This window comes from Echiichthys vipera (assembly GCF_963691815.1).
Source record: "Echiichthys vipera genome assembly, chromosome: 2".
In the NCBI taxonomy this organism is placed as follows: Eukaryota; Metazoa; Chordata; class Actinopteri; order Perciformes; family Trachinidae; genus Echiichthys; species Echiichthys vipera.
This window is the reverse complement of record NC_139827.1, coordinates 12,872,573-12,895,838: the sequence shown is the minus strand read 5'-3', so window position 1 is coordinate 12,895,838 and position 23,266 is coordinate 12,872,573. Positions and strand designations below refer to the sequence as shown.

The window sequence follows — 23,266 nt, the reverse complement described above, 5'->3', positions numbered from 1 at the left end:
AGATTATGCTCATTTCCATGTTCATACTTGTATTTTGAGTTTCTTCTAAACATGTTTACATGCATTAATGTTTGTGTTGTTTAACGCGTCTGCACTCTTGGCATCTCTGAATACTGGGCTGTGTGCATTTCTCTGTAGATTGAGCATTTTGATACTTTCTTAGCATTCATAAGCACCTCAACCTGCTTTATAATCAAATGACAATATGGGTCCTATAACTTTGTCCTTTTCTGCACTGCCTGAGTTTCCTACCTCGACATCTGTGCAGCCTCAGCTGTTGCTTTGGCTAAGCTTCTTCCTGCATGACACAGATACCCCTACCTGAAGGAGCCACCCATCAAACGTATTTTAATCTTGTTATGTATAATACATGGTCCTATTTTTAGTCACACTCATTCAATCAGGCTAATTAAGTTTAGGTGTCCCTATTTTTAGTCAGTGTCTGCTCTTCCTCTCTGTAGGTGTTAGACTGGTATTATAACTGTCCTCTACGTACAGTGCATTTATTTTTACTTTTTTCTCCTGTCAGATAAAATTCAGCCAACACACCTCGGAGGCAGGAAAAGTTGTGGGGCTTGTAGTTGATTTACATTTTACTGCATCCAGGTCTATTATCGGGTCTGCTTTAGGGTCTGATTGTTTGCAATGGATTTTTTCAGTCGACATCTTGTGTGCTTGTGTGAATAAAAGTATACTTGCTCTTATTACTATAGGCCTACTGTACGTGATCAATTCCAATAAGGCTTCAGCAGCTGCTTTCCAAGTTATCTTTTTATCTTCGTAGTTATTTTTTAAAAACTTTAAGATTGAGTGTATTGATCTCCAGTCATTACAACATTGCATCCACCTTGAGAGGAATAAAACCTCTTGATTGTATGATATTTAATCGTACTTAAGCTGTTTTTTCATATGAACTGAGTTGCCCACGTCTCTTGCTGCTTTCTGCGTTTATCTTACGACTTTGCGGCGTTGGCCCTTGCCCACAGAAGTTCACGCCCACTCGCTCGCTGTCAATTGTGACACATGGCCTCGGTCGGACATTACACAGGAGCTGGCAGGGTAGATGGTTGATGTTGCATTCAGCAGATTCTAGCATTTGCGTTCTCAATTGCAGCTCTTCCAGGTAATGTCAAGATCATTTCAGGTGTGCTGTGCATGTCTGAAAGTAGCTGTATTCTTTTTGGGTCTGTACAAATAAGCGGAAACACTTTTTTCTATGGGTGTACAAACACATAAGGCCAGCATACCAGAGACTCACAAAATTGTTGAATTTAAAAAATTTTGAATTTTGAAATACATTTTTATTGATTATGCTGATTATGATCTTCTTGAGTTGCTAGATAATAAGCATGATATATATCTTAATTAAAATGAACATTTAAAACTTACACAGTAAAGACAGACATAAAGCTTTTAAAAACTGTTGCATCACATCCTTCTGCAACAGTATTGCACTGTTGCCTAATACGCCCACATAAGGAGACAGGAAAGGGGTGTAATTACTTGAATAAGAGTGAATAATGAAGCCTCATTGTTTCCTTGATGTGATTATAGAGAAGGAGATACAGATAGAAACAGCTTTTCCTCTCTCCCAAAGACTGATTAGTAAAAAACACAGTTTATAAATGACCCTTGGTTTGTTTTGTTGTTTCATATTGATTTATGATTTCTTCTTCCAATGAAATGTCTGTACAGAAATGTGGTTGGCAGTGTATGTATGCTACCGTTTGTCTGTTGGGACGTTGGGATGGTTTTAAATCAGCCTTGTATGTATTTCCTCCTTCCATTATCAATTTTTAATTAGTATCCCACATACCATATTGGGCTGGGACATGGCTTCATTAATATTGCATAAACAGACAAAGACAAAAGAAAAGCTTTGCCATTGTCATTGCTTTCAAAATCAAGAATTGGAAATGCATAATGAATTATTAAAACATATCAGAATGTATTTTATTATGGTTGTGTGCATTTATTTTGGTTAAGTGGCTCTGTGTTTATGTTAAATCAAGGCTAAAGGTTATAAAATGTAATTAGGATTTACCACAGCATGACTAATGTACAACATTAAGTAGCTGGGTAAGAGTAATGGTGCTACTTTGTTAATTATTTTTGCTTTAGATGTGCGGGTTGTAGCATCATGCAATCTCGGATAGGGACTCCTCCTCCTAATCAGCAGTCTGAAACATTCTGTTCAAAGAACATAAGCAAGGCTTTGCCCTGATGCCAATAATAAATGCAAGATATGAAATCAGGTGTCAAATAGATGCAAAGTTATGCACGTAATGGATGTTAATACCCTAATTTTCACTTTCTGGTTATTTTTACTTGTGCAGAGTCTCCTTGTTAAACTTAATGTTTAAATCAGTGCACATCTTTCTGAAGTGGAATAAATAATTTTCTGATGATGAACATTCAGACTCCTCATACTTCCGCGTGGAGTTCTTAAAACAGGATTAAGAAGACACTTGTTCCCTACTTTAAACTGAAATTGCATATAAAAAATGTTTCCAGGTTTTCTATTTACTCTTTTGGTTTCTTGTGTTGTTGTGAGCTAAAGGATTACTGCAGCTGTCCAACTTCCAGGGAGTGCTTTAGCACCTCTGTGAAATGTACCTGCCCCCCTACCCAGACATTTCAGTGACTTTACGAGAGAGTTTGGCCATGTTTAGAGTGTCTGTATCTTCTCTAATCTTTTGTAGCTGCAGCCAATCTTGGCTCAGCCCTATCCGGACTGGGTCTGAACTTCTGCTCTGTGGCACTGCTGTCAAGGCAACGTGCAGTAAATTCAGACTCCTGGACACCGAGTGGCAACTTCTTTGAAGACAATAATAGATATTTGAGGTTGCTGCTCGAGTTGGGCGGGGTTAATTTCACTGAGCCTGAGAAGCTGCAGTATTGTCACATCAGACTGTTGATAATGCATTTTATGTGGACCATTAACAGAGAATCTATTTAGCTAATGTACACTTGAGTGGAAATCGTCTTTTTTTACCACTGTACTTTGGATATTATTACCTTTGATGAATCATTTTGTATTTTTGCAAGCTGAAATGCAGACAGGCTATACATGTTTTAGTCTCTTTCTGTCAGCTAATATATAACCACACCATTACTAATGCATAGCTAGGTGTTCATCACCACGCACAGTTTACCCACTCAATGGGGATCTTGATGCATTCGTGCCTCCGCTCCTAAAGCAGCAATACATTTTATTTGCTCTTACTCCCCGAGTCCGCACCTTCGAGAGTGTAGTTGTATTTAATAGCATCAGCTATTATGAAGTAATCAATGGGATTGAGTGCATGCTTTTAAGTGCTGTCACTTTTTCTTTTCCTGTTGAGTGAAGAAAGGTTTTTAAGAAGACTTGGAGTTTAATAGTGAAAATAACACTTTTTTTTTTTTGGTGCGTTTCATTTCAGGTTGGTCTCCATGCATGTGGTGTTGCAACAGACATGGTGATGGAGCATTGCATCCAGGCAGAAGCCGCGTTTGTCATCAGTCCATGTTGCTATGGCTTCATACAGAACGCAATCAAGTTCACCTTTCCCAGGAGGTTTGTACATGCTCACTGTGCCTCAGTCCTGTTTCTCTCAGGGTTTTCTGCTTTTTCAAGCGTTGTTTCTGACCTTGTTTTCTTGTTAGAGCCCTGCTAACACCTTCTAGTGCTTTCTTCTCTCCCATTCTGTCTTTATGATTTTTCAGGCTCTTATCATTTTCACAATCGTTCTCACAATCGCTTTCACACATACGCACAATATTTATCTCTTGTCACTGCCCGTCTCTAAGCAACAACACTGACAGTATAAGGCAGCAGTGTCAAATCACCTTCACAACAAGGTGAGCCCCTCACCTTTTCAATGTTAGCCTTCGTTCTGTCAGCAACAGAGAATATAGTTCTCTGTGTAGATGCTTTGTTGGTTATTACAGAGTGACAGCAGAATCCAGCTGGAGGTACAGACATGAAAATGCAATTCTCTGTATTGTTAACTGAATTAATTTCAGTTCAGGTGATGCTTTTAAATCAGAGAGGGAAAAGACAAATGACAAAAGGGGAATTGAGAGGTTTTACTTAAATGGTGTTGATTCTGTTGCTATAGCAGTGCTCTGTTGAGTAATGGCACTGTAATGGTTTAAGAATTATTATAAGGTAGTACTTAATACTGCCAAAACCACTTCTTCTAAACAAAACATTGTTGTGCAGGATTGCTACTCTAACTACTGAGAGACTGTGTTCAAGAGCAAGTACTTTACTCGATATTCAGAGCATTAATAAAGCAGCAAACAACACATTTCTCTGTAAAGATATAGTGGAATAATGCAGAGCAGAGAATGAAGTAACTCTCCCTCTGTGTGTGTTGTAATCAGAGTTTCTTCCATGTTTGTCGTGATAGACAGTCCAGCCGTGTGTGCATGTGGCTGTGAAAAAATGTTGTTGTTTCATGTATTGGGTTGAGAGCCATGTGAGGGCAATCCCAGGTCAGGTATTTTGAGTAGAGCTCCTTTAAAGTGGAAATACTCATTGTGATTGTCTGATTGAACTGATTATAGTTATGATTTTGGCATTAAGACTGATCAAGTCTGTTCTTGCCTGGAACAAAATCATAGTGTGTCGTCTAAGGATTTTTTCTCTGATGTAGTCGCTGCCCACCGTTCTTTTGAAGATTATTCATTACAAGGCGTTGTTGAAATCTCGATTCTGATTGGCCACTTATGGCATTTTATGGTCTCCGAAGGATCATTTTAAAATCAATACGATCATTTTTAAATCAATATTTTATGTGAAATTATGGATGTCTTTAGTAGGTAACTGTGTAATAAATGCAATAATGTAGAGCGAGCACCGAAAATTAAGCCACAACAGGGTCATGCAGGACTCCGATGCACATCTCTAGACTCTAGATTATCCCTTGAAAATGTTAACCTGACTCGTCAGATGTTTTCTTACTCAGAACCATCTGAGAATGCGTCATTGGAAACTGTTTTGAAAAGGGCAGGCACTTTCAAAACATACCTGGCCGGTGACTGGATTAACCATCTGTCTATCAAACTCTCGCTGAAGTCAATCAGGAGAAGAGAGAAAACCTCTTTTCCATCGAGTAAAGCTGTCAGTGCAGAAAGACTCTCCACTTCTGATAACACTGATGTGATTGCAACATCTAAACTAACCTCTTTAGGGACCACCATTGTTGTTCTGAACGAGTTCTGAACTCCGCTCCCCCCTCCCCCCTCAACTGCCAGTAGTGTCTCACAGGACACTGATTGACCAGATTACTTCTAGCTGAAAAACAAACGCATTACTTGGGTCCTGACCAGATGGATTTTTGTGTGACATGTAAGTGCAGTTCTTGTGTGATCTTGTGTGATCTTGTGTTATCGTGAGGATTCTGCTGATGTGCAAGGTAACAAAAATGCTGAGAAAACAGCAAAGTGGTGCAAAGTGCCTTTTGTGAAAATGATTTTACAATCCAGTTTTCAGGTGTCTGTGCAGATTCACAGCTCACCTGACGTTGAGTGACCACCAGCTGTCTCTGCATATATTTCTTCTTTTCCTCATCTCTCCATCCAACCTTTCATCCACATTAAGTATTTTTCCTTGGTTGTGTTTTGGTTGTCAGTTATGTTTTTTCACCATAAATTGTGTTCTTGCAGGAGTTCAGGGGTTCTAACCCTAGTCCAAACTGCCTGCGGCCTAGTCTGTATTTACTCAGTCATTTAAATAAACGCCTCTTTCTTCATTACTAAAATAATAGTTGCAGATTTCAAATAAACTCAAATAAGCAGTAGTGGCCCTAGTGGTATGCCAGTAAGTAATCAATGTAAATCGGAAGTGGTATGTGACAGTGGAGGGGGGTTTACCTTCTGTTTTCATGTGCATTATGCTGGTCGAACAGTAGCAGCATACCACTACTCAAACAGACATACCACTTTGAGTTGCCATAATATAACTAGGTCACTATATAGACATCAAAAGGATCCTTCATGGATTATTAATTTCTTTAAACACATCTTGTTAATAACTACTACTTCTAGTTACTTATATTCTCTCATTTAGTTTAAAGGTTAGAGTTTAATTTGCCTGGACCAGAGTGCAATGACCTAGTGAAAGGTAAAAGTGCTTTCTGTTACCAAACACATCAACACCCACCAAACACAGCAGCCATGACATTCAGATAACTGCTCAGACACGCCACCGGTGGTATGCCGGTGGACAGCGGTGTCTGCCAGTGAAACAGAAGTGAGCTATTTATACAGCATCGGCATAATAAAATAGTCATAATTAGCTGTGGTATGTAACACTAAAAATCACTGAGATGGAGAATATGACAGTGGAGCATGAGTGTCATATCATTTATAAGTGCCATAAACCTGTAGAACGGCAGCAGCATACCAAAAACTGACAGTGAAATGGTTACCACTCCGACATATGCCACAAGAACAAGAGTGGCGTACCATTAGCCACTTTTCCATCTCATTGTTGCTGTCAGTCAAAAAAGTTTAGGTTAATTTCACTTCAACTAGTAATGAAGCATGAAGTGCATATTGTTGCTATGGTTACCAGTACTTTATACATATTAGCACACAGATGTAGAACAGTGGTTAAACTGTGTACTATTACGATGTTTTGGGTGTTCTGATATGTTATTTTCAAGGGACCCTCGGGGGGAGGACCCTCAGTATAAATATTTAAGAGTTTTCACATATTTAGTTTTTCCCTTCCTTACTTTTGCTGACTTGACTCTTCACCCCTCTGACTCCTCATAAAATATTAAAGATTGACAAAAACCTTTGCAGCAGAAAGGGACAACAAGAAGCTGTGTTTCTGGAGGGCAGTTTAGCAGTATATGTGAGGGGCCTACACACCTGACTATGTCAATCTTCATCTTGCTACTTTTAGTGTTTTCCCCCTCAGGTCATATTCCAGGTACTCATGGATATTCTGCAGGTGCGGAATTTGCAGGCAATTCACAGGTTTTTATGAGCTGTGAAAATAAACTGCCTATTTCATTAAGGACCTAACAGTCCAAGTTAAACTTAAAGACTTCTCTCCATGTGACCTAACTGGCCGCTAACCCCTGACCCTCTTCATGTTGACTTTTTATTAGCTTCAGTGATGATCTGAATACATTTAACCATCACAATCAAACTGACTCTGTTCCCATGTCAAAGCAAAAGCCCTGTTTCTTATGAGTCATTCTTCCCTGAGAGAAAGTGGTTTGTTTTAGAGATAATGCATGCCAGTAGGCTTTTGTTGACCTGTATATTTGGTTTTATATATATGTAGTTTGTTTGTAAAATGATTTCCTTTTTTAAAAAAAAGTAGTCTAATATGTACTATAGAGCTGAGCAAGTAAACATATGACATAAGTGTAATAAACAAACGTTTCTGCCAGAATTGAATCACTGCATTTTAATATATCTTCTGTTTTTCTCCTGTTCTTACAGCAAAAGGTTCCAGGAGACTCTGACTTATAAGGTATTCTTTTAAAATTGGATTGAATCCCTCTATTACATTTTTATTCATTTGCAATTTAAATATCAAGTATCGCCAGGCTAATTCGAAAGTGCATAGTAGTCTGGAACCTCTTGATTTATTTTATTTATATTTCAGGAAGTAAATGCAGCATAACAATTGTAACCTCCAAAAATGTAACATGGTTTTAAGAGAGCAAACAATACATTCTATGTAACTTCCAGGCCTTGTTAATATATGTATGACTTTGTTTAATGTGTTTATGCATACATGGATAACTAATTACATTTAAGACATGTCTGATAATGCTAGCTGATATACTTGATGTTATTAGCATACTTAACAAAAAGTAAGTAGTGTAATGTTTTGTATGTTGTGTTTTTTGTAAAATGTAATCTAAATTTTTCTAGTTTACATATTTATTAAACAGTACTTTGTCATGGGTCAGCTGAGACAACCATATTCCGTATGATGTTTTATATTAGCAAGCTAACATTAGCTTTATGAGCTGATTCAGTTGAACTTAAATACAATTAAATAGATGAAAATCTTATGGAATACAACTAAGTATGCAAATAGAAGGTTTTCATTGGGGGCGTAATCGCCGCAAAGTGCCACGCTATATCCAGAGACCGGTGAGCAGCTGCCTGGCGCATGTCTCCACGCCGGTCAACAAGCAATTTTGCTCCTCTGTGTGTCTCTGTGTGTGTGTGTAGGAGCAGCAGCCATAGGCAAACTGCTTGCTTGTCTCTGTTGCTTAGACACAATAGTTGACAAAGTACATAATTACATATACAAATCAGGGTGTATGAAACTCAAAGGCTTGGCAAGCGAGGGATGTGTATTGTATCATTTATCAGAATCAGGTTGTTTATAATATATATTTTATATAGTTTATCAGTGTGTTTTCTGGTAAGTTTTGCCTGCGGAAAAAATAGACCAGATCCTGAAAAATTCGCTCCAGATGAGGGCAATGCTCTCAGACGCTTCTCAGCCCTTTGCTGCGCTGCAGCGGCCAGTGGAAACCTATGCTCTCCCCACTGTCTGGGGAACAAAGATACCACAGACACTTATAAGAGTGAGGCTCCTGCCTTCCAGTCTCTCAGTCCCTTATCGCTCAGCACAGACACAGCACTGTACTGGGAGGGCCCATCCCTTGATGATGTATGGGACCTGTCAGTGCCTCTGGGGAGAATCTGTGCAAAAGTTGCTGCAGCTCCTAGCCATGGCAACCTCAAGAGTTGACATGTCACAACATCGGACCACCTCTAACTTCTCTGTTGTACACTAGAAAAGGCGGATATTTATAGACGTGGCTTGAGAGGCACAGAAGATTTTACATTATTTACAAGACACTGGGCAATTGTACTGTTCTGTGATAGTTACGTTTTTTAATGTCTTGCCCCCTCCATGTAAGCGGATACAAACTAAAACCCTAGAAAAGTACATTTCAGATGTATTTTTCCTGAAGATAGTTTCTGTCGATTTTTTTTTGATGTTGCTATTATGATAATTATGTTTGCTCAAGTGCTAGTTTGGTTTTGATCACTATTGCGCTCTGGTTGCAAAATTATAACATGGCCGTAATATTTTAGCAGATATTTTGTACAGTGGGAGGAGCTGCGTCGTCCATCTTTATACATAGTCTATGTTCCAAAAGCCCAGTGAGCAAAATAAATAACAATTGCCTTAATTTCTGTCTGGAAATGAAAAGCTAAACATGTAACCACACAATAGAAGAAATCTATGTTCTATTTAAACCAGCAGACACATTATCTTCCACTCTAAACCCAAGCTCCCCTGCCTCCCCATGAGGTTTTGCTTTCAACAGCCATGTTTGGTGTTTGCTATTCATTTGGTTTCAGTGTAGAGAACCCCACTATTTGCTGTTTCTCTGTTCACAAACTTTCAGTCGACACTTGTGGATATAAAAGCAAAAGTTTTACAGCAGAACCACAGATGTCCTGCCTGATCTACAGTAGTTAAACAGGCCGTCAGCAGATTGACAAATGGTGTATCGCTGGAATAAAGGGCTAATGGTGTGAGATATTGGTGCTTAGTGCTAACTTTAAGCACCTGCTCCGTGGCCTTGCATTCAGCGCCAAACCTGTGGAGCGAGGAATCGAATCAATTAAATGAGAAGCAAGTTAGAGCTGGCTAACCGCTCTCCCACTCTGACTTGTTCCATGAACCATGGCAAGGTAAAAAAAAAAACAGGATATAAAAATGTGTCCTTGAATTGGAAATAAGTAACCAGGGATAATCTGCGCTTTTTGGAGACATGGCAGGGATAATTGTGTTCAAATAATCTTAGAAATAGCTTACTTTGCAAACAAAGTCCTTAAATAAATTTCACATCTTACATCTGGTTCACTAGTCTGACGTACTGTAAACTGCTCTAAATGATGCGCATGATTCAGGGAAATCAATCCATTCATCACTGGTACTGGTTGACATGTGAAAATCTAAAGAGACGACACACTGAAGTCTGAGAATCTGCAGCCATGCTAGTGTCACTGTCAAGCTGTCAGATAATATCAACGTACTATCATGCTAACAGAGAAAATGCAAATTACATTGTTATAGTAGGTAATATTTGCCACGCTCACTTTATAATATTAATCTGTTAGCATGCTAACATTGGCTGATTAGCACTGAACACAAACTATACTGTAAACTAGGTCATTAGTTGCAATCATAAACCAAGTATTGGGCAAACTGAAACCTGAGAATGTTTTTTAGATTTTTGTCAAGAAAACTTTAATGCCAACCTGCAGCAAAGGAAAAGTTAAGGGATCACCAAAGTCATCATTTATGAAATATGAATGTTCGTACAAAATATGGCAATGCATCCAATAATTGGGATATTTCAGTCTGGACCAAGGGGGACGAATGACTGACATTGCCATCCCTAGAGCCATGTCGCTAGTGTGGCCCAAAAAGACATCAACTACTGTTTGGTTTGATTTCCTACACAGGAATTTTGATTATCTGCTGATGCTGTTTTCCATCCTCTCAGTCCCTGTCTTTCCACAGCTATAAGTAAGAGAAGCAGAGTTGGCTGAACAGATCAAACGGAACAAATTCATGCATTCTTGTGTGTATGTGCATGCATAACAGTGTTAGTTTCACTGCATGGCTCATCATAAAAGACAATCTTTGTGGAATTCTTTAAATCTTGATCTGATTGTGAATTTGTTATTGCAGTGGCACTGCAAATGGTGGGGTTTTGAAACTTGACATATCTTAATCAGAGCTTTAGTATTAGTTAGTTCCACATGCAATAAACAGTTCTTGTAATTTTGTTTCAGGAACACATGATCGTCTGTCGCTTCGCAGACCAAACTGCTGTCCAGCTCCCTCCTGAGAGGCGACTCATAGGTACTATTTACAATATTCTTCTTATAGCTTAACACTCATTTGATTTTAAAGTATTCTATTCTATTTTTATATTTGTTAGTTGCTTTATGGAGGCACAAATCACTACGCATTGTACTGTGTATGGTTGTGAATGTGACAAACATAATTTGATTGACCTTTTTATATGTCTGACAATAGAGATTGATATTATCTTGATACATATTGTTCTTTGATACGGAAGCCCTAAACGGTCATAGATTACATACATCTTATTTCCTCTGTTGTCCCGTGATAGCAAGGAGCAGGAGAATATCGATCACCATCACATATCTCTTCAATCAAGGCCTGACAGGCTGACATATCTCTATACTTTTTTATTGCAGATAATGTTCACAATAGTGTGTCTAATCTAAGAAGACGTTAGCTTCAGCTTTATCAGAGTAAGCCTAATGTCCTTAACTTTTTTTTTTTAACAAACTTTATTGTTAACAATGTTATATTACAACAACATAAATTAAAAATGATCTCTTTATCACAAGAAAATGGAGGGGAATTATCCTGTTATCACAAGAAAACGGAGGACATAAAATATATGTAATGTATGACCTCTTAGGGCTTCTGTAATTTGGCTACCTTATTGTAACCCTGGATTTTTTTGAATGTACGTTTTATGCTAAATGTCGTTGTTTATCCAGCACATTTTTATAGTGACTTCTGACCTCGCCAGCTCATAATCACAATTCTAGTTTGACTTGACTCCAGTGTAATGGATACCCACATGGCATATGTGATTTATTTTTTTTGTCACCTAAAGAGTTATCTTAGTACTTGCCAATGTTGCGTTTTCTGAGATTTTTTACACTGTGACCTAACTCCTCTGCCCTACTTTTTTAAACAGTCTAGACTTTTGAGAAGTGTGAAAAATATGTTAATGCAGGGCCTTCTTCAGTGTGACAAAACAGCTGCAGTGAACAGCTGCCAGATCTGCGTTGTTGGATTCAGAGGGAAGTATTTTGTCACAGTCGAACCTTCAGGCCTGTGCTGAAGCTTGACTTGTACAGATTTTCATTATGTTGAGAACTCTCTTGACCCTGGTAGTTCCCCAGCTTATCAAAGCTTTCCTCTGAAATGAGGAGGCTCCCCAGTGCCTCATCAGTCTGAAGCCCTTTCATATGTACCTGACACCACCTGTCACAGTGTCTCTGCTCTATATCAGTTAACAGGGCTCAACCTCTCCTACTAACATTTTCTAACCATGTTTGATCCCATTTATCGAGAGCCTGCTGGTGTGACTGTGACAATCTACGCAGCATGGCAGAGCAAAGCTCACATTTACCATGTCTGCCACCTGCTATCTCACAGCCTAAAACATTTGAGTTCTGTTTAAAGGAGAAAGACGTGATAATCGGTGTGAAGTTGTTCACTGAATGATGAACAAGTGGCTCCTTTTAAAGAGGCCACCTCCGAGGCTTGAAGATGAAGCTAACACAGAAGTACCAAAAACTGCAGTTCCTCGTATGGCCACTTGAGGCTGGCTCCGAATTGAGTCAATCCTCATGTTAAAATGCCCAACTTGCCCAACAGCAGCAATAAACAGTCATGTTCATTTATGTTTATACATGTTTAGAGCCTGGTACAAAAAATGGTTTTGGTCTCTATAGCTAATTTTCCCCTTCCTGACAACTGTACAGTGGGTGCATTTTTATACAACTCGGCGTTTAAATCTTAAGACATAAAGTTCTGCACAAATTAGTATGTGTCACTTTGAGTGACAGGTGGGGGCTGTCGCACATTGCTAGCATAGACTGTAGGTTTCATTCGCCTGTCTCAGCTCCATCTCTTTGCGCATTTTTGGATTAGCTATGAGTAGGCGGTATCAGACGATGCCAAGATGTTGAAGCCGCACACTGAGCTTAATTTTGATTCTTCAGAAACCTACGACTGAAGTCACTGAGAAATACATGCAATGGACAAAATAACAGGAATACCTACAATATGCAAACCAGTATATAATTAATCATCAGCAACAGCAGCAGCAGCACACACAGACAAATTAAACAAAAAAAAACAGCTGCCATCACAAGTTGCCAGAACAGCTTTAGTGCTATTTTGCATTGATTTTACAAGCCTCTGGAAGTCTACTTGAAAGATTAACACAATTGAGATGGTGGATGGGGATATTGTTATCCTTAGAGAGATGATACATCAGAATGGGATTTTTTCTTGGCTTTGATTCATAACCAAAGTAAACTGGGACTGCTCTGCCTTTTTGTACATGTCACAGAATGTGAATTGCAGCAGGTTTACTCAATTTTCTAGGTTTTCCTGTTGATTTGTCACTTAAAGTACGTTAGGATTTCATTGGTTGCATTTTTATTACCTAATGTTTTCGTTTGTCTATTGGTCTATCATCAGCAGGATTGTGGAAAAAATACTGGCCCTATTTTGATGAAACTGAGTTGAGGAAGAACCCATTAAATTTTGAAGCGGATCCAAATCACGGGGCAGATACACAAGTTATTTGTCACTTTAACATTGGGAGATAGGGCATGACCTTGGCAGAGGTCTGCACTCTCTAAGTGCCCTTGTAGTTTATGTATGTGACAAAAATGTATATATTTTATAAATCAATTATATAAATTCATTTTTTAGCTTTTTTTATTCTGTTCAATACAACATTTAAATTTTGCCATAGTTTATTGCTATGTTATAAAGTTTCCTGTAATAACCTAATCAGAGGAATCCTTGCCAAGCATTTTTCTCTCTTATTTTATGAAATAATGTTGATTAGAATGTTGTCTGAATATCTGAATGACAAAACTATATATTTTCATTCTCAATTCTGAGTAATGCATTTGCTTAAATTCCCGATATGGGAATATATAACTTTTAAGGCTGTGCTTTGTGGTGCTGTCATTGTGGATCGCCTTACATTATAAAATAAAAGGTATTCCTGTTAATTTTTTCTGATCTGTAAGTATAAACACTATCAAGTGTAATTCATGTCCCTTTCTTTAGTAAGTACTTGACTATTTTGTTTTCACTCACTCATATCACTTATTGTATCACTCCAGGTAAACAGTGCATGGGCCTCGTAGACTTGGACCGCTCGTGGGCAGCAGAGACTCATGGGTACTCAGTGCAAGTGATGACTATGGAGCCTGAAAGCTGTTCACCAAAGAACAACATGCTGGTGGGAAGGCCGCTGCACAAGAGTGGACTGGAAGTTGGTGCTAGCCAACTGGAAGCACTTGTGCATAATTAGGACTGCAAACACCAGTGTACAGCAGAGCATCCTCAGTGTGGTCAGGATTTTACCTACCCAGCCTCTCTGGCTCCTGGCTGTGTCATCATGTTGCTGAAAAATACAACTGTTTTATCCACCCTCAACATTTACTTTTTATGTATTTGTCATTTGCCCTTTTATAAGAAACTGACTCTGAAAATAAATGTTTGTTTATTATTTCTGGACCAGTAAAAGTCATCTCCTTCAGAATGAAGGCAATAACGGCCTAATTTTTGATGTAATATGTTCTGAATCTAAATCTCCCGACTCCAACGGGCTCGCAATCTTCACGTGTGCATCTGCAAGAAGTCTGCAAGAGCTGAGGGCTGTCCAGATCCACAATTCATCCAGTCCACAAGGGGCCTCAAGAAGACTTTCCGCGTATTTACAGAGATTTTGGAGTGCAGACTTAATCAGACTTTGCTGATTTAATTACCCATTATTCATTGCTATATGGACATAACATTGTTAATTTTTCCAATTGCAGATTACAAAAACAAATCATCATTAGACTCATTATGAATGTGTAAAACACTTACTGTATTAAAACGTTACTTGAATCATGTAGGCTTGAATTTATTTTCAACCCGATAGTATAGAGGTTATCATAATGCATTTTATTATTGCAGCATACCCTATTAGTGTAATGCAGTATAATGCCAAATAAAAACTAAGGCTAAGAAAGATAAACAAAAAACTAAAGGCAAGTTCTGCAGCTGATCCCTATGTATGTGATTGTAGTTTTTGCTTAAACCTTTCCACAGCAACAAGTGAAACAGACTTGAGGCCCGTCTATCAATGGCTTTGCAGTCTGTTGCCCTCACAGACTTGACGTGATGACAGTGAACACGTCACAGCACTCACAACTGAAGTCCGCAGGGGCTCAGTCCAGAGGGTGGAAATATGAATTCAGCCAAACAGAATGCTCTCTGAGAACTACTCCTCTCCCTTGTTAAATGTAATCAATGATTGGAGGCTTAGTTGTACTAAAAGCTTGAGTCTCTCACCAACTGCTACATTACGTTTTTCTCTTGGCTTAAATTGTGTGATCAAGCTGTCAGTGTAAACAGAAGCAGCAGGAATTACACTCCCACATTGCAAATTAAGCACACTATACTTCCACATGCTGTTTTTGCAAATATTCTGTATATAGCCTTCTGTGATAGAACTCGCTGTCAGCTGCCTCTATTGGAAAGTATTAACAGCAGAAGGAGAAATCTAGCGATAAAAGTCATCTGCATTTAAAGAAACAATGGGGAATCATCATATACCTCTCCTGTGTGTATGTTTGTCAGGGGCTGAAGGAGAGTGGGGTGATATAGAGAGAATGTTGGTTATATCACATCAGGTAAAATAAATCATTTGTCATGGTTTTACAGAGAAACTGATTATTCCTCATAAAGAATGAATGTGAATATTGTATGCATGCTGTAATACGTTCAGCAGCAATGAATATTTCATGATGCTGGTGAAAAGGTCAGTGTGCTTGATTAGATGTGCACTATTCAGAGCCTAGCAACTGAATGTCACACAATACGGTCTGTGTTTCCAGACCTGTGTACTTTAGGCACACTGTACCCTCTTAAGCCTCCATCTTCCAGGTGAAGGTAGTTATCTGCTTCTCTGAGAAATCTGATGTTGTCCTTTTCGACAGTGTATCACGGCTGCTTGAGAAATCAGGGGAGGTAGCCGGAGAGTCGGATTTCCTGCTCACACTGAAGGGATAGACGAGAGGGGTGCAGGCTTTTCCAGCGTTGAGCTCATCTGAATTCAGTCAGCAGAGACAACCTATCCTGAGGTGAATGGCCAGACACCGCTCCTTCCAAGGACTAGAATTATTTCCGGCAGACCAACCGCCGTCAGCATCGTCATTAAAATAGTGGGGTATTTACATTTGGGGAGGGTATGTCACCACAGACACGAATATTAGAATATTGCCAAGAAGCAAGAAGTGCTTTCATTAGTGAGTCATATGATCAATCCCCATTGTTTAAAGTTTAAAGATAGCAACTTAACAATTAACGAGATGAAAATCTTGCGTATTACGAACTTCTAGGGCTGTGTATTGGCAAAAATCTGGTGAAGTGATATATCATATTTCCCATTTAACACGAATTACCACCAATTATGTTTAATTTCAGTTGTATACTTTTTCTACAAAACAATGTTGAGTGTAATTACAGAAGTTGGGAATAGCATCAAATTATTATGCACATATTTCCTCTTTGGTTTGCCTAGACAGCAGGTCCCAGCTGCTGTTATTGTTCACATCGTAATCATGTTATAGTCTATCCCCTGATGCTTCTCATCCGACTTGTCACAACTGCTATATAGTCCCTGTTTAGAATTTCCACACTCTTATTGTATTTTTGCATTTATTCTCTACTTTAGTTTCTGCATGCACTGTTCAGAAAGTGACTCTTTGCCCCCACAGGGCTTCATTGAAGGGTGAGAGCCCCCAGATCACAAAAATACATTTTTCTTTTACCCCTGACAGTTGACGGCATGTTTTGTGGATTATCTAGGGCAATTTAGACATATCTTCAAAAGCAGGCAATTAATTTAGGCATTTCCAAAGCATGCGCGGCACGGAGCTGCGTCTGGAGGCTCTTCCTCTTGACTGTACAGGTCATGACGTTACATGCAAAGCCCCGTGCCGTGCAGCTGGCTGGATATCCGCGGTGCTTGGTTATTTAAAAGACAGAAAGACGAGGTCTGACTGCAGTGGGTGCTGTTGGTTGAAGAGCCCGCACTGTGAACTGAAGGAGAGAGAGAGAGAGAGAGAGAGAGAGAGAGAGAGAAAGAGAGAGACAGAGAGCGAGAGAGAGCTGTGCGCTCTCTTCCCGGCAGAGTGCGTCCCGCTCCACAGACACACACATACTCCCACACATCGGGGTCACCACACTCACCAGGCGGTGGACTGGTTTCCACTCCCGCACCTCCTGAATATCGTACATGAATAGTTGAACTGGACGTCAGCAGACATTTCCTACCTGTGCACCTTCAGCGTGAGTCACAGAAACTCCGCTGATTGTTCGGCTAATTGTTTCCTAGCCGGTGATTTTTGGATTACGGAGAATAAACAGCGTGGGCGCGTAACTCCCGAAATCATGGATTTATGGATAAAGTTGATGTTGTTCTGCAGCGGCTGCTTTGGAGCGAGTGCAGACTTTGATGGCAGGTAAGGGCACATGGTTCACATTGTCTGCGAAAGCCGATGCTTTAGTGAAATAACTGTGATTTTAACCAAGAGTCACTTCAATCAATGTATAGGCTGTTTCTGGAAGAAAAAAAAACATACGCCTTTGGTTAAAGATAGCACTTGCTGGAGTGGCTTCAAACTGAAGCATTATTTTAAGATCTCCAAACTCAGAAGCTTAATTTAGATGTGAGGGAAAACATGTTGCTCATTTGAAATCCTGTGCGCTCAGATGCACTGAGTATACCGATTCTGCATTTCATCCTCAATCTCAACTTTTATTAAGATGGAAGCAGTAATAATCCAAGTGCATCCAAACCGGTTGGTTATGGATATTAATCGGTGGGTCAGAAGCAAAAATCCCAGCAAGCGGTTCTTGTCTTGTGCAGATATCAGGCTGATTATAATGTGATGTGACAGCACGTTGCCAGGTGCTTCATGTTTAAACACGAATCTGATGAAGTATGCGAAGACAGAGGTGTGGAGGTGTGCCAGACCCCAAAGAATGCATCTGCACGAGATTTCGATCTGCCTATAGGTGCATTTAAGTTAATGAATGGCTGTCTTTTGTTATTTACAACCATGCATTATGAAACCGACTTGTAATGAAGTGTAACCCTGGCCCATTACTTTGAAACAAGTAACCAAATTGTTTGTGGAAAAGTAATTACACCAGTCATGTTCACTGGCAGAATGCTCATGTGTCGGAGTATTTCTTAAGTGTACTTTACAGTTTAATGAGGTGTAAAGTCCACACTATATTTCTTCTCTTATTTTGTCTTATTGATATGGATTCCTACAGCTCAGAATAAAATTGGACTTAAGACCATCCAAACAGTGAAAGAGTAACACAAATAGTCTCACTACCAAGTTTCCTACATGCCCAATAGAGGATGCAGTGAAGTATTGTACTTTATTTTTCCTCATGTATCTCTGTCAGACAGGCTTAGCCCCAAAGAAGAAGCCTCTCTCATGTTTCACCTTTTAAATGAATGAAAAACTTCTGAAGATTATTGTAGGCCTATTGAAACACTGTGCACGCATTTCAAAAAGCCCTTTACGGACTGACTGCCACTCCACCTGCTTGTTGATAGGTTTAGTCTTTTTTTCCCCTCCTCAGCTCTTTGATTTCAGTTCTCTGCTGCTGTGTTCAAACATATTTCAGAAGAAACGATTTGGATATCAAAGGTTTCAGCAAGACGCTAAAGCCTGCGTGAAAGAGAACGAAAGACAGAGCAGAAATATGACAGAATATTTGAATTGAGCATTTGCAAGTTCAAAAAATATTATGATACAAGACTTGTGTTTTTTCTTTTAGGTCCCATATCGCAAAAAAGTTACATTTCAATATCTTTTTTTATATTATAAAGCAGATTGAGGTGCAATATAAATACTGTATCAAAATGTTCAATCAAAGAAATGCACACAATCCACATCCAGAAACTGTGTGTGCCTTCTAAAATGAGCTGTCAGGACTACTGTACAGTTATGATGTCACACCTATACTATACAGTATATTGGTATAAAAGTGTCGCTACAGTGGAGTTACAGTAATTCCCCGGCTGCATGGACGGTGCAGAGACGCCAAGAGCGCAGATGCGGGAGACCCAGACATGCTGACCAATCCGAGCAGGTGTATTCCAGGCGCTTAAACAGGGCGTTTTCAGACAGAGGGTGAAAACAGGTATGTTCAGACAGACAGTATGAGAAAAGTCATTTTTAACTTTTACATTAAAGCATATAAACATGTTCTAGCAGAACCCCAAAAACAAGTATGAACCTGATAATGACATAATGCAGGACCTTTAATAACCGTAATATCTGACAGGCCATAGTCTGATGAGATGTTTTCAGCTTTAACTTTTATTTCATGCATTGCCTTTGTGTAATGATCATTTGCTTTCAACTAGCAACAACATATTGTACATTATCAACACCGCTACTGATGGAGTGGCTTGTCTCCATGGCCATAATTTGCCAATTTTTATCGGTATAAACATGCCAGGGCCTGTGTCTCTGCCTCTATATTAATTCATTGAAAGAATATCCCCTGAGACAGAGCACAAGCAAAAAAGCCATTTATTACCTGATCTCTCTCACTTATTGCCTTTTAGAGAGCGTTCCTAACAGGCTTATCCATCTAGTCCTGAAGGGTCCTTCACGGGCATCATTGGCAAGATCATTTTGTTCTCCCGTAGCTGCACATAAACTGCAAATCTGTTGCTAAAAACATTGTGCTGCTGTTGTTTTTGCCACTCCTTATTCCAACCAAAGACTCAAGGACAGCCAATTTCCTGTCATGCAACATAGAAGCCTAAATAAAGAGGCAAAACATACAGTAAAGATATTCTTCCTCAGTGATGTCACTAAATTGTTAAGTTCAACGCAGCCAAGCAGCACATACCAGACCTCCTCAGTAATAATCCAAAGCCGTGGATTGGTGCCAGGTTATCTTGCCGTTGTAATATCAGACCCACATTTGGGCTTTCAGGAGCTGAGAAAGAGTATGAATGAGTCACATTTTATGGGTAGCCTAACAAGCAGTATGAAGAACAAATAATACATTTGCAGTTTTCTCAGTGTTCAACAACCATCGTAAGTCAATATAGTAATTAAGAATGTGCCGACATCTTAATTATGAGTCATAGAGGAGATTTTAAAGTGTAACCTTGCCTTGTTTTCTGAGAGTGGACAATAAGTGAATTCAGATTCCAGTGACTGACTGTTCAGCACTGTCTGTTACTGAGAAACATGCATTCAAGTGCTGCACTTCAGTTAACAAGATATATAAATTTCCTCAGGTCCCAAAGGAAAACTCAGCATATAGCGTTTCAGTTTATGACTGGAATAACTTCTCTCCCTGCTATTGTGATGACATTTTCACAGAGAAAACAAGGCAGTTCAGGAGTAAGTGGGGATCACTTGAGATACATTGTACAGAAGTAAGTGCTACATGGACAATGGAATATTCTACTCCCATTGTCACCATAACAGCTTAGCATCATCTTCAGTCATATTTTATGAAGTATGTAATTTAGGTATACTGGCATATATATGTATGTATACCTTAAACTAATTGATAGACTAATAAAGTTAGCTGGCTACAACCCAATACAAACATTTAAGGTTACTCTGACCTCCTAGTTGTCCTATCCTAAACTATGCTGTCCTAAAAGAAAGTCAATATCAGTTTAAGTTTACACTATATTTAGAATATAACAATAATAATAATAATAATATAATAACACTTTATCCTGCTGTTAGACAGCCCTTTCCGATGGGGAACTGAAGCTGTTTTCTATGCTAAGCCACCAGAATCCTGACAAACAAAAACTGTAATTTTACCTTGAAAAGCACAGGAGTGGCTGGTTGTCATTTTTTTCTTTCTTTTTTTTTTATGTCATGTGTGACTTTGGTGAATGAAATTTTATACAATGGGTGTGTTGAGATTATCATGCATCAAAGGGGGTTTTCGTCCCTCTGCTTTGCATCAAGCCAATCAAACGAGTAAAAAATATTTCTCTCTCTTTATTTTTAAGTTAAACTTAACCTTTTTTCATTTTTTTTTTTTGATGACAGTGTCCCAATGTTATACAGCTCTGTTTACACATTTCTTTCTTTCTAGTAGACCCTTATCGTACATACAGTTTTAGTTTTCCTCCCACACTTGCTTTGGCTTCACATGCCAGTAAAGCCCCTTTGAATTGAATTGAAATTCAATAGCAAGAGTTGCAGCCAGGTCAAATGGCTTGTTGACAGAGTCAGCTTCACAACACACTCTGACACCACACACTTGTGAATAATTGTTGTTAACGCTGTGCCAGAGTTGATTCTTTGGTCATTTGTAAGGCTGCAGTTGTTGGTTTTTGAATCCCATGGTGGTGAAATGAACCCTTGACTGGAGTCAGGACAGCAGGGTCACTGCTCGAGAACCTTTTCAGGCTCCATCTAGACATGCCATGCCTGTACTTACAAGCCTTCCCGTTAAAAGAAAACATCCTATAAGCACTCATATTGCAGCACCGGACGGAAAGGTCAGCCAAAATAATGTTACAAAATGTAAAAAACAAAAAAACAGGTTGGTCATTGCAGCATATTATAAGACGTTACCAACATTTTGTTCCTCCATAAATATGAATTGGGTGGAAATTTTTCAATATAGTGCTCTATTGAAGTATGTCTGCCTTCAGCTGAGCCTGGCAAGTCTTTCACACCAAGGTACTACAAATGCAGCAATCGACGATCTATGGGTGTTTATGGGGAGAAATCCATTCAACAGTCACGCTTCGAATGTTTCAGTATGGCTTCATGGATGACTGATAGATAGATAGAATAAATTATATACCTTCATGGTCCTGATTATCCCGGTGCATCCCTACACTGCTCCTCTGAGCGATGGACTGACTGCTCTTCACTGTCAGGCAGGAGAGATCGGCCAGCTCTGTAGCCATTAGTAAAACAATGAAAAAGGATGGCGTCCCCATAGAGAATAACAACTTCTCAGGTTCTACTGGTAGAAACCTGCCTGACAATGTGTGCTTGAGAAGAGATGTCAGACATACAGCATGCTTGAAGGCTTAATAATTACCTGCTTGAGTTCCTTCAAGGCTTAGTGTAATTTTTGCTCATTATTCAGAACCTGTGGGTAATAAATACCTGTATTATGTCCACTTGATATGCAGCTTTCTATTCAGCAGAATATCACTTGGGACAATATGTATCTGGAGCTCTGTCACAGAAACTCACATTGTTCATTTCGATTCATTGTAATTTTCAAGCCATACATGTGAAAAAGTGTATCTGACATTGCTGCTGTGTTGGTGTGATGAATTGGTGAGCTTGTGAATTGTATTAAACCCTCAGTTTCAAGTTCAGAGCAGTGCACAACTGCCTCCGGCTAAATTCAGCATGAAGACAGGACTGAGAGACGCACAGAGAACACAAAACTGGATTCCATACTGTGTGTGTGTGTGTGTGTGTGTGTGTGTGTGTGTGTGTGTGTGTGTGTGTGTGTGTGTGTGTGTGTGTGTGTGTGTGTGTGTGTGTGTGTGTGTGTGTGTGTGTGTGTGCGTGTGTGTGTGCGCGTGCGTGTGCGCGTGCGCGTGCGCGCGTGCGTGTGTGTGTGTGTATTTATATGTATGAATGAGTAGGAGAATTCATTAGAGGAAATTGTTGGATCCGCTTATCCATGACCTGTTGCTTCTCATTTGGTTCCTGTCTCCTTATCGCTCCCTCAGCACCAAACAGACCTTCCGGACACCTCTCGCCCACCATACACTGGGAGCCTTGAGGAGTTCAAACTCTGCTCCTTTGTTAGTGTTCTTACGTCATGTCCTCAGATTCAAAAATGGAAAAATTCACAATGCATTAACATTTTGAGAAGGCACATGTCTTGGTGGAGGTCTACACTCTCTAAGTGCCCTTCTAGTTTTCATTATTGATCAATCTGGCTTTTATTTTCTCAATTTCTCTGAGCCCAAGTTGATGTTTACACATGCCTATTTTGTTAAAGCAACAGTTCAAAACCCAAATATATATTTTATTTGCTATCAGGACTATTAGGACTAGATTTTGGCTCTTAACCAATGGACAAAATAATGGGAATAGCAGATGAGGACATTTCTATAACATAACTTTCAAGTACCAAAGTCACACAAGATGACTACATTGGCAGGTGAATTGAAGTTGAAGCTAATAAGCTATGTTCTCTGTATCAATTCTCCAAACAACATTTGGCAATCAACACAGTTAGATGTGATTTTCAAAGCAACGTGTGAAAATATAAAGACAACTGAAGAGATAGGAAGAGAAGAGCTGGCAGAATAACAAGCATCAGTCTGATTTGTTGTGATGTTGCGAAACAAAATCATTTTCTAGATTGAAAGACTAAGGAACAGAATTGGTGCAATGACAGAGTTTCTTGTATTTGAAAAGAGTTTTTAGTTAA

At 39.2% G+C, this 23,266-nt stretch overlaps 2 protein-coding genes across 4 annotated transcripts in view; both read left to right on the top strand.

Moving 5' to 3' along the window:
* Window positions 1-14,247, top strand: part of gstcd (glutathione S-transferase, C-terminal domain containing) — a 49,743-nt gene extending 35,496 nt beyond the window's left edge. Inside the window, exons 9-12 of one of the 2 annotated variants that reach the window (XM_083924508.1) lie at window positions 3,423-3,556; window positions 7,447-7,477; window positions 10,786-10,855; window positions 13,909-14,247. In XM_083924508.1, coding sequence (XP_083780634.1) covers window positions 3,423-3,556; window positions 7,447-7,477; window positions 10,786-10,855; window positions 13,909-14,099 — 426 coding nt within the window. In that variant the 3' untranslated portion in view covers window positions 14,100-14,247. Of the gene's footprint in view, window positions 1-3,422; window positions 3,557-7,446; window positions 7,478-10,785; window positions 10,856-11,771; window positions 11,883-13,908 lie in introns of those variants that run through there. The other variant, XM_083924509.1, reaches the window with a different exon arrangement.
* A 2,664-nt stretch (window positions 14,248-16,911) lies between these two features.
* The window catches only part of npnta (nephronectin a), a 54,968-nt gene continuing 48,613 nt past the window's right edge, over window positions 16,912-23,266 (top strand). For both annotated transcript variants that reach the window (XM_083929660.1, XM_083929659.1), the window contains exon 1: window positions 16,912-17,301. In XM_083929660.1, the coding sequence (XP_083785786.1) occupies window positions 17,231-17,301 (71 nt within the window). In that variant the 5' untranslated portion in view covers window positions 16,912-17,230. The remainder of the gene's footprint in view (window positions 17,302-23,266) is intronic.